This window comes from Danio aesculapii, chromosome 8 (genome assembly GCF_903798145.1).
Source record: "Danio aesculapii chromosome 8, fDanAes4.1, whole genome shotgun sequence".
Classification (NCBI taxonomy): Eukaryota; Metazoa; Chordata; class Actinopteri; order Cypriniformes; family Danionidae; genus Danio; species Danio aesculapii.
Window position 1 is genome coordinate 29,368,495 of NC_079442.1, and position 16,605 is coordinate 29,385,099.

Genomic DNA, 16,605 nt, shown 5'->3' on the forward strand with positions numbered 1-16,605 from the left:
TGGATGACCTTCCAGCTGCAACCCAATAATGGTAAACACCCATACACTCTTGCATTCACACACATACACTACAGTCAATTTAGCTTATTCAATTCACCTGTACCGCATGTCTTTGGACTGTGGGAGAAACCGAAGCACATGGAGGAAACCCACGTGAACACGGGGAGATGCAGCAAACTCCACAAAGAAATGCTATCCACTGTGCCACCCCATATTACTCATTCATTAATTCATTAATTTTTTTTTCAGCTTAGTCCCTTTATTCATTTATTCCACAGCGGAATGAACCACCAACTTATACAGCATATGTTTAACACAGCGGATGCCCTTCCAGCTGCAACCGAATACTGGGAAACGGGCCATTTTAACAATAGTTAATTATTAATTTCTTTAAATCTCAGTTTTCAATTAATCATCACAAAAAAGAGACAGCACACAATGCTATCTTTAAAATCCAGCAATATAAACAGTATCTTAGTGGTCAGTATGATATTTAAACAAACCTCGAAGCTGGACATGCTCTGATGCCTTTCTACCTCCAGACACTGCCTGTCAATACAGCATTGTTCAGCTTCAGGACGCAGCCTTTATGTCAGAGATAACAGACAAAAAGGGCCAGAAGTTCATACTTCTTATTGCTATATATATATATATATATATATATATATATATATATATATATATATATATATATATATATATATATATATATATATATATATATATATATATATATATATATATATATATATATATATATATCTATATATATATATATATATATATATATATATATATATATATATATATATATATATATATATATATATATATATATACTGGATCTCACTGGATCAGAAAACAGTATAAGATCAATGCTTTCCACAACATTGACACCCATGCAGAAGGCCAGCCTTTCATCATAGCAAACTGAAGAGGACCTGGCAACCCCTGAATGTTGATTACAGTAACTATCACAATAACCTGTCTGTTGTTCCAGTTTAGCATTTAAGGGGTTATACTGGGGTCTTGTTTACCGCAGCTCTTTCCCAAAGCTGTTTGATGAGCTGTTTGACGCCATTACTCTGATAACATCCGCATGGCTTCAGCAAAAACTTTGACCTTTACATCCGCTGAGAATGTTTACAAAAATTACATGTTATGATGCAGAGATTTGAGAAGCGTTTTAGAAAAGCCTAAGCACAATAAATACGCTTCACATTTCTCCCAGCAGCACGCACACAGCTGCATGTGTACATTTTTGTGTGTAGAGTACATGAGGGTGACATGATTATGAAATCTGTCTGATGATTAAGTGTCATTTAAATAATTGTGAATATGGAGATTACAGTAGTCAGTTTTAGAGTTTTAACAATCAATTGTCTTTTTTGTTTTGGCTCTGTAATGCTTTTATGATGAATAATTGTTAGAAAGTAATTGAAACCTTTTGTAAGTACCTTTAAATATTAATTTATTACATTCAGTATATGACAGAAATGGTCAAAACTGTTGCATTATTATGTATTTGTGGAACTCTGTAAAAAATACCCGGATATTAGTTAATAAATACCTTTATTTAAGCTTTTGAATTACTTTATGAGACATTGATCTCTTTTCCAACAACATTTAACCTTGAAAAGTTTAAAAAGGGGACTTTTATTCACATTTTCGATAGTTTAAAGTGATATTTTGTCAGCATTGGTGTTGTATATTATAGTGCAAAAACCTTTTAATAGATTGCCAGTACATTTTTTGTTGTTTTTACAGACTTATTTCTTTCTATTTTATTTATTATACATTATTTATTATTTCAAACTACTAAAATATCAATAAAAGTCACTTTGTCAAACTGTAGAGTTAAATTTTTAACATCAAGTCGACAGAGCAGAGATCAAGGTCCCATAATGCAATTCACAACCATAAATAAGCGAAAAACACAGTGTTGGGGAAAGTAACTTTTAAAAGTAGTGCATTACAATATTGAGTTACTCCCCCAAAAAGTAACTAATTGCGTTACTTAGTTACATTTTATGGGAAGTAATGCGTTATATTACTTTTGAGTTACTTTTCCTTACCTGGCTGAGGTTTGATCTCTTTCAGAACTTGCAGGGTTTTTTTCACCTTTTTGTAGAGAAGCTCTGCATTTAACAACCACCTATATAACCTACACCTTTATTTTCCTTTAAAAACAAATAGGATAACATTTTGAGAACTTTCTGAGCCCAGAACTATACATGCTGTACATACAGATTAATGAAAGTAAAGTAATGAAGCAATTAATGAAAGTAAAGTAATGTGTTAGCTACTTTTGTACATTTTGTGTTATTAGCTATGTAAATTCACGGTCCATTATGATAAAGATTGCAATAAAGCCTAAGAGTACTAACATGAAATAATTTATTATAGCAAAAGCAGATTTTAAACCTTTAAAATGTTTAATAACAAAATGAACAGTAAGACAATAAAAACATCAATCAAAATAAATCTTTGCGGTTTATACATTAAATAAATTTTTTACGTGGCCTTAACAAATGTGTAAATTGTTTCCCAAAAGAAAAAAAATCTTATTACATTACAAAACGTAGCCGTTTCTACAGTAGAAAGTGGCTGCATCTCCTCAATAATAAAAGTAATAACCATTTTTTTTTTTGTCAAATTAATAGTTTTACCTGGATAGTGTGAACTGATGTCAATCATTTGTTGTTTAGCTGGAGGTGGGGTGCGGTTGTAGTGCTCTGCATCCTGTTTTTTTGTTTCCTGCATTTATCAAGAGTTTTACTTACACATAATCTACACTTAACAATCTACTACTTAACAATCTACTACAACAAGAATCATTGCAAAAAATGTAAGTCTCCAGCCTGCCATATACCAATTTTGGATAAAAAATAAACCAATAGGCGACGCAGTGGCACAGTAGGTAGTGCTGTCACCTCACGGCAGTTTGCATGTTCTCCCTGCGTTCACGTGGGTTTCCTCCGGGTTCTCCGGTTTCCCCCACAGTCCAAAGACATGTGTGGTACAGGTAAATTGGGTAGGCTAAATTGTCCATAGTGTATGAATGTGAATGAATGTGTGTGGATGTTTCCCAGAGATGGGTTGCGGCTGGAAGGACATCCACTGCGTAAAACAAATGCTGGATAAGTTGGCGGTTCATTCCGCTGTGGCGACCCCTGATGAATAAAGGGACTAAGCCGACAGGAAAATGAATGAATGAATGAAACAAACCAATATTCTGAGCTATTAAGTTACTGAAACAGAGCACAGACTCATCTGCTGTGAAAAAACACCTGATGATGATGAATGCGAGCCGACTATCTCTTCCCTTGGAGTAACTCATGTTACATTTTTTGAAAAGTAACTCAAATACAATTACTTATTTTTAAAAGTGATTTGTTACTTTACTCGTTACTTTAAAAAAGTAATATTATTACGTATTGTGTGTTATTTATAAGGTGTTACCCCCAACATAGTTTATTAACAGATATTTTTTACAGTGCAGTGTTAATGACCATTAAATGGTATATTGAAACTTCAGAAGTATTGGTTTCATTCCTTTTTGTATCCCTTAACTGAATAATCCCAACAGGCCTATAGCAATTGTGTGTGTTTTTGTTCATACCCTGCTTTGATGTAGTCCAGGAATGTGTGTTCAGCCTCCACCAAGAAGGAAAGCAGTGTCACCTGGATAATTGAAAGAACAGACGTTTTACAACACAAACCACATCTGCCATGAAACAATCCATCACAGCATTATGCAAAAAACATCTTCTCTCAGCTGTCAGCACCACACAGTCTTTTTCATTAGTGTTGTCATTAGACGAACGGATTCGTCCCATGTTGGGAGGAAGGCAGGTGACGGACTATTCATTTGAGTTTTGATTATAATCTCAAAGCCAATTCATGGCAGTCAATGCGGAGAGTCTTTGTGGATCATCAATCACTGTTATCCACCCAGACCTCCAATATTACTTCCTCACTGCTTTTCTTATCAGAGTATGAAACAGAAAGCACTATTCATTCGAGGGATGTGGATCTCAAGATGGTTGAGCAATTCATCTGAATAATATCCAGATGTTCAGGTCTTGAAGAACAGATATAAACAAAAGTATTTTGTGTTTTAAGAATGAAAATGTTTGTCAATATTTTTTGTAATTCACTTTTATATTTGTAAACTAAATTGTTCATTAATAAATAAGGCAATAATACAATTTGCTTCAATGAACTGAAATGAAGCTGAAATTAAATGCAAAAACCTATATATAAACTTGAATTTATTTAAGTTTAAGACAAATTTAGTTAGTTGTCATATAAACTTTTCTTTATGGTTTTAAGATAAAGCATAAAAATGATTAAACCACTGATGAAAATAAATAAAAGCATAATAAAAATATAAAAACTTATAAATAAAAATATATAATATAAAAAATGATAAAAAAACTAATCTAAAAGTAAAAGCTAATTCAAAATATTATTAGATACTTTAACAAAAATATATTGATAAAATAACACTTTACAGTAAAAATGATTGAAACTTTTCCTGTTGTGTTTAAGTTGAAGAATTAAAGAAAATATAAAGATAAAAAAGTACTATAATTGTACTAACAATAGTATTAAAATAAAGAGAGTTCATGGCAAGACATTTTTTACTCAAATTTTTGTCATGTTTTCCATTATAAATACCTAAACATCTTTAAATAATATATAAAAAGTGAGTTGCTCCACAAACAGTTTATTTCAGAGAAGTCATGCAGGCAATGCTCAGAAACAGGAGTAAATATGAGCATAAAGGTAATCCAAAAGACAGTCAAAATACAGGCTAATAGTAGGGATGGCTGACGTGAAACTGACGTTTTGACACAGTGTCGAGATCCCAAAGCGCAAATGTTTCAAAACACTGCACTGAAGCATGATCCGAAACACCCAGGTCATGTGACTAAGGTGATTCAAAACACACAGGTCATGTGACTAAGGTGATTCAAAACACACAGGTCATGTGACTAAGGTGATTCGAAATACCCAGGTCACGTGACTAAAGTGTTTCGAAACACCAGGTCACATGACTGAAGCGATTCAAAGCATTCGTCACTTCAGAAGTGTTTCGAGACCTGGCTAATCTGTATTTAAATGTCAACGTCAGAAAAAAAATTTTATTTCATGTGCGTCTACAGAGTTACTGAGCTGCAAATGGCCCAGGTTCGAATCTCGACTTGTACAATATTCTGAAATTATGACTTGATGTATTTTAATAATGTTACTTTTTATGACCAAAACAAGAATTATTTATTCACGAAGTGTTCATTCGGATGTCAGGCCAACATTAAAACAAAGCACGTTCAAGAACAGAGCATTTAAAAACTATCACCTATAGTTGCATCACCCGGGTTTCAAACCCTGGATTATCTCTGCATGCTAGTCAGGAACTCCTACCGCTTTACTAATCACTTGAAGCCTCAATTTTACAATGTGGGGTTTAATACCTCAATAGCTGTTCCAGAGCAATACATAAAAATGACCACTAGGTGTCACTGTAGAGATGGATTTCAAAATGTTTTAAAGCTTTGACACATTTGCTTCCACAGTTTGAGTATTTCATGAAGCCTCGCTCTGACCATCACTAGCTATTAGTAACAGGCTAGGCGGCAAATAATAAAAAACGAGAAAGCAAGGCAAAGATCAAAACACGGCACGGCAAACAAGGGAAAAAGCTTTGAAATGTTACACAGGGTAAACAAGACTCAGCAACATGTGTGTGAGGTGAATATAAAGTCCTGGTCATTAGTGAAGATGAGCTACAGCTGTGTCTGTGTGTGAGTGTCCTGATTACTGTCAGCTGTTGCAGGAGTTGATGGGTGCAAAGAGTTCTGGGAGTTGTAGTTTGTTAGGAATACTCTAAGTAATCTCCATAAATCTCCATAATCTCCAGGCATAAAACTTAATTCATGTTTCTTTACTACATTTCTACATTTTATTGAATTGTCAATTTAATTTCCATTTATATATATATATACCTTATCATATGATAAAGATTTTAGAAAACTGGAAAACAAGACAAAACTACAATTGTATGCCCATATTTAATTAGAATAGCAATTTGACCACTCACTGTGCCAGAGTTGATGTATCGTCTCTTTTTGAGTTTCTTTTTAGGATTCACCACCTGAAACACATTTAAAGTCGACATATGATTTACAAGAAGAGTGTGAGACACTTCTCATCAGACCTGTCACTGGTCCAAAATAAAGAAACGCTGAAAATCTCTGCTACTGGATCATCTCCAGGCTGACAGTTGCCTTCTGCTCCACTTTACTTTCAAAGACACAACTGATCTAAGTGTTGAGATGCTTGGAGAAATCCAGTTCAGGTCAGTTACACACACAACCTTGGCTAACAGCAAAGAGACCAGGACAGGATGATGTGATTTGTATGGATTGGGGTTTAGCTGACGTGACACCCGCAGCTTCTAGTGTTGTTTGTCCGACTCAATCCCCAGGAAAGCCCAGATGCTTTCAGCACACCGCTGGGACTGTCAAATACACACAAACACCTATACTGTACACACACTCTCAGCATCTCTCCTTCTCCCTCTCACATATACCCATATGTGCTTTCTAGTTTGTCATACACATTCTCATTGTCTTTCAGCTTTTTCTTGTTTTCTTCCACAAACACCCTAAACAATGTCTCACACTCATTTGCTGCTGCTGTACTTGTTGGCAGACAGTGTGATAATCACAGCACAAATAAGAGAGGACTCTTGATGATATGCATTGCTGAATCACTTTCCTGCAACAAACATTGTTTTCGTTCATGTGGATGAAAAGAATGTTGTTATATAAATCAAACATTAAAAAAAATCTACATTTTTATTACATTAATGTATGATAATAGTAATAATAAATTCCAATTTTGTTCCATGCACAGTATGATATGCAGTAAAATGCTTATACAACCGCCCATGAGCTATAAAAAAAATTATACCAATGAGAATCTAAATTATAGAATAAAATAAGAAGTAAACACACATAAATGTTTTGATATAGAAATAGAAGTTATAGCTATAGAACATAAAAATGAATATAAAAATATTTAAAACTTTAGATTTAGAGAATATGGCTATAAAAGAGAGATAGAAAAAATATAAAACACATATTAAAAAAAGCTTAGCTATACAAACACAGAAACACATAGAAATTCTTCTAATACAGTGCCTGGTGCATAACAAGAGAAAAGAGTGTATCCTACAGGTGGTTTGTCATGCCCACTCACCTGCATGGAGCACACTCAGAAAGACACAATATACTGTATGGCAATACATGTGTGCAAATGTGCATGTATGTCCATACATGGCCAGTGGGTGATTAATCATAAAAAATATCACCCAAAATGTAATAAAAAATTTAGATGGCAGAAAATATGTACTTTTATTCAGAATTATAAATATAAGTGTATATCTTCTATGTATAATTAAAATCCTATCTTATTTTTAAATGATATCAAATTTGTATATTAGAATGATTTGTTTTTTGCATAAACTGTTGAATAATAATGATTATTAATATCCTTAATAAAAACTTTATTTTATATATTGTATTTTCTATATTATCATGTTCATTTTAATACTTTAAATACATAAAAGTAACCATCTACATATTTAGGATGGGATTAAATTGAAACTTTCAAGAACCAACCAAAAATTAAAACTGGTGAATAACTCTTCAGCCAACACTTGATTCAATTCGACATCATAAGTTCCAAACACGCAATATTTTAAGAATTTACAACTATCTAATTTATCCAAACATATCGGCTGATGTGTAGGTCAATTAATGCGTGTGTGATAGACTAAACTCACCTCGTACACGTTGAACTGACTCTGCCCACGAGACAGCTCTCTGTAGCTGGTGGTGAACTCCCCAATAAAATCATGACTAAAAAAACAACAAACACACTCTTACTGTCTATGATCAAAATACAGGATTTTATACAAGTATCCTTTTTTAGCCAATATCAATGGAGTAACTTATTCCAAAATAGAAACATCTTATGTGTTCCAAAATGGAAATATAAGAAGGGTTTCAAAATGGAAAAAATTTAAATATCATGTTCCAAAATGGAAAGTTACATGTTCCAAAATGTAAACATATGAGGTGTTCAAAAATAAAAACATGTTGTGTGTTTCAAATGGAAATGTTATGTGTTCCAAAACGAAAACATGGCTAATATAAAAAAAGAAAATATGAGGTGTCTCAAAATAAAAACCTGTTGTGTGTTCCAAAACGAAAAAAAAAGACATGTTTCAAAGTGTAAGCATATGAGGTGTTCCAAAATAGAATCATGTTGTGTTCCAAAATGAAAACGTGATTAATTCCAAAAAAGAAACATGTGCATTCCAATATGGAAATGTTGTGTGTTCCAAAGCGGAAACGTGATAAATATAAAAAAATGAAAATGTGATGTGTACCAAAATGGAAATGTTACATGTTGCAAAATGTAAACATATGAGGTGTTTCAAAATGGAAATTTCGAACAGAAAAATCATACACATAACAATTCTTTTTTTAAGCACAAGCTTAAAACGTGATTAATATAAACAATGAAAATATCACATGTTTCAAAATGGAAATGTAACATGTTCCAAAATGAAAACATGTTGTGTGTTCCAAAATGGAAATGCTATGTGTTCCAAAACGAAAATGTGATTAATATAAAAAAATGAAGATATGTGTTCCAAAGTAGAAATGTTACATGTTCCGAATTGTTAACATTTGAGGTGTTCCAAAATGGAAACATGATGTGTGTTCCAAAATGCAAATGTTATGTGTTCCATAACGAAAACTTTATTAATGTAAAAAAAATGAAAATATGATGTGTTTCAAAATGGAAATATTACATGTTCCAAAATGCAAATATATGAGGTGTTCCAAAATGGAAATGTTATGTGTTCCAAAATGAAAACATGATTAATATAACAAAAAAAAATATAACGTGTTCCAAAGTGGAAATGTTCCATGTTCCAAATTGTTAACATATGAGGTGTTCCAAAATGGAAACATGTTGTGTTTTCCAAAATGCAAATGTTTTGCGTTCCTAAATGAAAATGTGATAATTGTAAAAAAAATTCTATATGATGTGTTCCAAAATGGAAATATTACATGTTCTAAAATGGAAACATATGAGGTGTTCCAAAATGGAAAGTTATGTGTTCCAAAATGAAAACGTGATTAATGTAAAAAAAATTCAATATGATGTGTTCCAAAATAGAAATATTACATGTTCTAAAATGGAAACATATGAGGTGTTCCAAAATGGAAAGTTATGTGTTCCAAAATGAAAACGTGATTAATGTAAAAAAATTCAATATGATGTGTTCCAAAATGGAAATATTACATGTTTCAAAATGGAAACATATGAGGTGTTCCAAAATGGAAACATGACAAACTCCAAAAAAAAAGATATTACATATTACAAAACAGTGAGTTCAAAATTGCTTAATCTCCTACTATATAGTATGTGAAAAAGCAGTATGTAAGTTGATGTCAGAATTCATAGTATTTGAGAAATAAAAAGCAAGAAGGACCCGGGTGACATACTTCCAGTGAGATTCTGAATTATCCATCCAGTGAACACTTTACCATCTCTTGAGGCAACACGAGGGAATTTAGCAATTGAAGCGATGCAACCGACATGGGTAGGTCATGTGATAATGAGTCCAAATTCAATTCAAAACCACCCACATTCATGCTATATAGAACATACTTTTTCACATTCAAATCTACCTACCTACTCGAGTAGCGTGCCAAAACGGAAACATGATGCATTTCAAAATGGAAACATGTGACAAGTTCTAAAATCCACACATTAAAATGTATTTTATTTATAAACGTGCGGTTTCTCTACCTGCCATCTCTGTCCCAGTCATACACCTCCACTTTAATTGACCTGAAAATTCAAAGAGAGAGAATTGAGAAAAAATGTAAAAAACAGACACTGAAAAGAGAGCAGCAGCTGAACTGATGGACGCTTTCTGATTAAAATAGGTCTGAGAGACTCTTTCTCACTGTGTTTTTTCATCTCCATGCTAAAACCAACCAATTACAGGCCATTATCTAGACAGTGCACCCTGAATTAAACAGCAGTCGGTAGGGACTGAACCTGCTGGCTTTGACACAGAGCAGCCATGAAGCGTCACTTCACCTGACAGGACGCAGGGACTTTCATTTCAACATTAATTACATCTGAAGTTCAGAATAATTAGAAACTCATTCTGTTCAAAGCAAGTTAACGCGATCAATTACACAGAGGCAGCAGAGATTTGTAGCCTCGTTAATAAAAATGGCTTTCGAGGGTAATAGCTCTAAACGGCATTTGGCGCCAAAGCATGTCACACACTTGTTATCACGAAATGCAGGGATGTGCTTGTGTTTACCACTACGATGAAAATTGATGAACAAAAAACAGACAGCTAGAATGATTATACGCAAGTCAGCCAATCATTCTTGTAACCCTGTGGAAATAGGCAGTGTATGTTGGGAATGCTGGTGTCACTACGAATGCTTTTAAAGGGATCGTTCAAAATAAGTTCAACCTTTGTCTCCATACCATGATTGTAAAAAAGCTGTTGGTTGTCCATTGACTAAAATAAATAAGTAACTAAATCAAATCAAACATTCTGAAAAATGCAGACATATTGAAGAAATCTCAGGGTGTTGATTGTTTACCTTGTTCCGAAACAGGGACTTGATTTGTTACAAAAGTTTTATTTTCATTTTTTTCTTTTGTACAAGTAATTTTATTTTCAGTTCACTCTGTTTTTCATTGAAAATTGTATTATATTTAAATTATATATACAGCTGTAAAAATATTAAGTAACCACTTCAAAGTTAGCATTAGTTCTCTGGATTTGCAACTTATAGGTATGTTTTCTTTAATAAATTATCAGAGATGGAAATAGCACACATCCTTTACTTAGGTAGAAGTACAGACACTCATGTTTAAAACGACTCTGGTAAAAGTTGAGGTACTGATTACACTGTTGTACTCAAGTAAAAGTAAAGAAGTATGGCCTAAAACCAAAAAGTAAAAAGTACCCGTTGCAACCACAGTCCAAAGACATGCGGTATAGGTGAAAACCTGTGCAGTATGATCGGAAGTGAACAAAAGGCTTCAGCATTTAAATAGCATGTTTTTGAACTGGAATGTGAACATGTGATCCGAACGAGCAAAAGGTGTCTTATTACTGTGTAAACAGGACAGCATCGGCCATTTTAAATTCGCCGTCTCCTTCTGTCTCATCTGCATAGTCATCCTAGCCTTTCTCATAGTAATCTTCATAAACTAGACCACGCACGGCGTGTGATATCCTTGGTTGAAAAAGCTGCGCACTGCAGCACGCAATAACCAAAAACAAATTTGATTGCATCAAATATGCGTTCATATTGCGCAATGACAGGAAATAATAGATCTTGTCACCAAACACATGAAAACAAAAGTAACGAGCGTGGTTTAAAATGTAGGGAGTAGAAAATACAGATATTTGTATAAAAATGAAAGGAGTAAAAGTAAAAGTTGCCAAAAAATAAACAGTAAAGTACTAATATCAGAAAAATGTACTTAAGTACAGTTAAAGTATTTGTACTTCGTTAATTCCCATCTTAGTAAATTATTTATAACATGTCTTGAAAATATCAATTAGAATTATCATTTAGAGCATTTACTTGCAGATGAAAATATGTCGAAAAAGTGATTTCTCCAGTCAAAAGATGTTTTGCTGAATAAAAAGATCTCACTAAACCATTTTATTAGCTTGAAATCAATATCATTTTATTTTAAAATTCGTATTTTTTGTAAAGAAATTATAGAAATTAATGCTTTTACTTATTAAGGATGTTTTAAATCGATTAAAATTCATGATAAAAACATTTATATAATAACAGATTATTTCTACTTCTATTATATACTGTTCTTCTGAGCTTTCCATTCATCAAAGAAAGCTAAACAAATTTAAACAAACTGCATTTCAAAATGTATTCAAAGAGAAAACATTTATTTATTTAACCTATATATTTATTATATAGGTTTATTAATAATAAAACAGTAAAGAAATACAACAATTTTATTGTTTTGGATCAAATAAAGGCTTGCAGAACAAGCTAAACAAGTAGAGCAGATTTTTATCCATTATATTATATTATATTATATTATATTATATTATATTATATTATATTATATTATATTATATTATATTATATTATATTATACTACATTATTATATTATATTGTATTGTATTGTATTGTATTGTATTATATTATATTATATTATATTATATTATATTATATTATATTATTATATATGGTTGTGATTTAAAAAACTGAATATGTGCTTGGCAAATTAGGACTTTTCTGTTTTCTCTGTTTGCTTGATTAGAATCAGTTGCAGTTTGTTTACTCTGCAAAGGTAGAAATGAAATCTCAGTAGCACAGCAGCATCATCTGAGCTGGGATGAAAGAATTCTCTACTCTACTAAGTAACTCCACAGAGTACACAAGGAAACTCTCCATCTGCTGCTTTGACTCTGGTGTAAATGAACAGATGCAGCAGATTCATCAGAGATCATACGGCACGCATCCTGTCTATCAGTACCTGCTTCCCTGTAGGCAAGCAGTAGTTTCACAGGTCTTTAACCAGCAAAACTACTTCAATATGTTTTAATACTGTGTAATACCACCAAAACAAACTGGAATGGGATTAAATATCTCACATTATATAATGTTTATTTACAGTCAGGCCCACAATTAAGACAAAGTTTTGGTTTAAATGTAAATAAAAGCTACAAAAAAATTTTTTCCCCAATGATGCATCTTGTACGCCGTATTATCTTTAGGGAGAAACCTGTGTCATTTCCTGTTAAAAAAAAACAACTTGGTTGATGAATAAAAGTAACTTTTAGTCAGAATTTGCTAGGGGTATGAATAATTTTGGGTTTGACTATACCATATACTTATAACTTATAATTTTTTTTGGGACCAAAATCAGCATATTACATACATGCAAATATTGTATATATTAATATACTGTACATAATTCTGTCAAAATTGTATATTCTTCTTATATTCATTTATTCATTTTCCTTCCGCTTAGTCCCTTATTTATCAGAGGTCGCCACAGCGGAATGAACCACCAACTATTCCAGCATATGTTTTACATGGTGGATGCCCTTCCAGCTGCAACCCAGTTCTGGGAAACACCCACACACTCTCACATTCACACACACTCATAGAATCATACACTACTCTAGATAAGGTTTTGAATGTGACTAGCCTGGCATACCCTGCACATTGTTCGGCTCTGGTTGTTGCGTTGTCGCAGTGAGACGGCTTGGTTACTGTGAGAGCATCTACAGGTGAGAGAAAACACTGTCCAGTATGTCCATTCCAACATCAAAGAGGTTTAGCCTCCTCAGTGATGCACTCACTAAGAGACCTGATGAAAGTGCTTTAGTAATTGCTGACTCCATAGTACTGAACGTGCAAATAGAGACTCCAGCCACCATAGTTTACAATCAAAGTAACAGCATAGTGGCCTGCCTCTTTAACAGTCTATGGGCCTGCCTAAATAATATTGGTGTTTTCAAAATGGCAGAGAGGCAGTCAATCATCTTTTCATTTTTTTAAACCACGAATAAATCTGATAATGAGCATCATCAAAAGATGAAACTGAGCCCCTGGATCAGGATAGCAGGAGACAGAAGCAAATCAATTTCAAGTCAGACAGAAAACATGACGGAAGAGGTCATTTTAGGCTCTTCTTGAAGATTAGACTGAGTGACTTTTTTTTCACTTGGAAGTGAACTGAATGTCAGTGGTGTTGGTCCCTGAATAGTGATGTTTCATAAGATTTATGTTTGTAGCTACATGTTTGTTTTTATTCATTATTGACCCATAATGTTATATGGCACAAAATAATTAAATAATTTATTTGCGCTATCACCGTTTAATGATGTCATGTTCCGGGAAAACTGAAATTGTGTGATGGACATCGGTCACGGTAACTTTTATTTCCTGGTTTTGTTCCGGAAATGATTTATTTCAAAATTAAGCACTGTAATAATTATAATATAATTACAGCTAAATAATGTACCAGGACATTTAAAAAAATATATTTGAAATATTTTAAATCATATTTATTTTAAACACAATTTCTCATCAATTCAAACAAGGATAAAAAACTAGAAAATGTGTAAATGTTCTGAATTTCACATTTATACATCAAAAGCCTTCAGTTGTAAACATAACCATTTTTTAGCACATTCTTAAAGAAAACAACTTCTCCAACTTTCCAGCAAGCACCCAGAGGTGTCAGATCCTCCAGGAAGGCCTGAAGTCATTTCCTCTGTAAAGTCTGAAATGTGTCTCCCAGGAGCGCGGCTGATTGACAGGGTTAAGTGCTGTTTCTGTCTCTCTTTAAGATCACAGACAGATGCAGATCAGTTTTGACACTATGGGCAAATTATGGCTTCCCCTCCTGTCAATCAAACCAAATTTGCTCTCATTTGTTTAAGACCCCTAAAGGAGGCCCATTCCTCTTTGATAACCTGATGCCACAAAAACAAGTTTGTGAGAGAAAAGTAGGAGACATGCATGCAAAAGAGGCACACTGATGGTCAATGAGAGAGATAGGTTTATGCATATGAATTTATTAGCACAGCCTTAGCTTATAATCATGATGCCTTCATATATATTAAAACTGAGTTTCCTTATTAAAAATTGGACATGACCGGCCTCTTAAAGACACGCTGTTGTAAAATTCAAGTGTTTAACAATGTCTCTATAATGTTTTTAATATGCTTATGAGACAAACCATGTATAGATTCATCAGGATACACCACTGCGGAGAATTTTCTTCTGAAAACTGCAGTCTATTAAAGACAGCATCATCTTTTATTTATAACAGATTTGCCCAGTGTTGAGCACTGTAGCCAATCACAGTCTTATCTGTTGATAACTTGGAAGTCAATGACCAATCAGAGCTACATCAGTTTAAAGTACTCTCATCACAATTTTGGGGAACGCAGTAATGTAACAAATTACATTTTAACTTTGTGTATTTTGATTATAGTTACTAAAGTCAGTGCAATTGCATTATTTTCAGAACAAATATAGTTTTTTAGAAAAAAATGCTTCTTTTAAATCACGTTTTCCGTTGCAATATCAGTTAATAAGCATGTGGTTTCAAATTGCTGGAGAAAGCAAGCTGAAATGGTTGCTGACGAGAGTGGTTGCTTCTTTAAGTAGAAAACAGACATTAATTTCATTGAGTGTAAAAACAAAAATATTGCTGTGAAATCTGGTTTATGTCCAGTCCCTAAAGAACTTTCGACTGCTTTTAACTCGACCAGTAACTTGTTTAAGCACGTGAACAGAAAGCATTCTACGACAATACTTGTCACCAAGGAGGACACCGGTGCCCAAAAACACAGCGGCTCAAATGGGATTTTTGTGCAAGATAGAGAATGAAGGTGTCTTCTGAATGTGAAGAGAAATGTAGCTGATAACAGGGCCATTTACATATCACATCTTTTGTGCACGCAAGTTCGTTCTTTCCAATGGAGGCATGTGCATATTAGGAGCATATTGCGAGTGCTTGCATTTTCCAGGCACACACAGTTGAAAAACGCAAGTCACATGACTAGAACCGAGTGATCAACTTCATACTTTGTATGGAATATACACATCTCAGACAAACACCGTACACCCAAACACTGCAGTGCTTTTTCATGCTATTAATATCAATGGTTACAGGCAGGTATCCAGTTTTCTTCTAAATGTCTTTTTTGTGCCAAAAAAAATAAAAACAAAAAACAAAAAAACAGATTTGGAACAAGTGAACGATGAGAACTATCTCTTTAAGTCTTTTGAATATATCAAGCTGCTGTGATCAACCCATTGAAATGTTTTTCAGTGAAATTTAAATTACTGAAAGAGCTGCAGTTTATTTTGTATTTTTTATATGTTTCATATGTTTTAAAGTAACTTCAAAGTAAAGTAATTAGTAATCTGATTACTTTTTACATGAAATAATTAGTAATGTAATCAGCTTACAATTTTCCAGTAAGTTTTTTAAAGTAACTTACCCAACACTGAGTATGTACATGTGAAACATTCATATTGTTCATACTTCATACTTATGAACTTGGTACTCTCCCTAATGCCGAGTTCAGACTGCATGATTTTTACCCCGATTTTGACTCGCCAACAGGTTTTGAGAAATCGCAGACAAATGCCTAAAATCACAGGTAAATCGGTGCTCGTTCACGCGAAAAACAGTCACACAGTGTGAACTATCAAAGACACAATCTGAGAGAATCGCAGATGAGTCGCTGACACGCATGAGATATTTGGCATGCTAAATATCTGGAGCTGTCTGTGATTCAAATCATGTCATATGAAATGTGTTCTGATTGAAAATAACGTCAGTGATCACCTACAGCCAATCAGAGAGCATCATCCACAAGTATGGGTATCTGCAGGCCAGCGGGAGGATGGGGGAGAAGTTAAAAGCACTTCTTTTCAGTGTTTTTGGAGCCCAAAAATGTAGGAAAAACT

General features: G+C 33.4%; 1 protein-coding gene across 1 annotated transcript in view; it reads right to left on the bottom strand.

Moving 5' to 3' along the window:
- The window catches only part of cpne5a (copine Va), a 128,105-nt gene that overhangs the window by 33,577 nt on the left and 77,923 nt on the right, over nt 1-16,605 (bottom strand). The window contains 4 exon segments of the mRNA XM_056464336.1: nt 3,623-3,684; nt 6,107-6,160; nt 7,856-7,931; nt 9,901-9,942. Of these exon segments, the coding sequence (XP_056320311.1) occupies nt 3,623-3,684; nt 6,107-6,160; nt 7,856-7,931; nt 9,901-9,942 (234 nt within the window).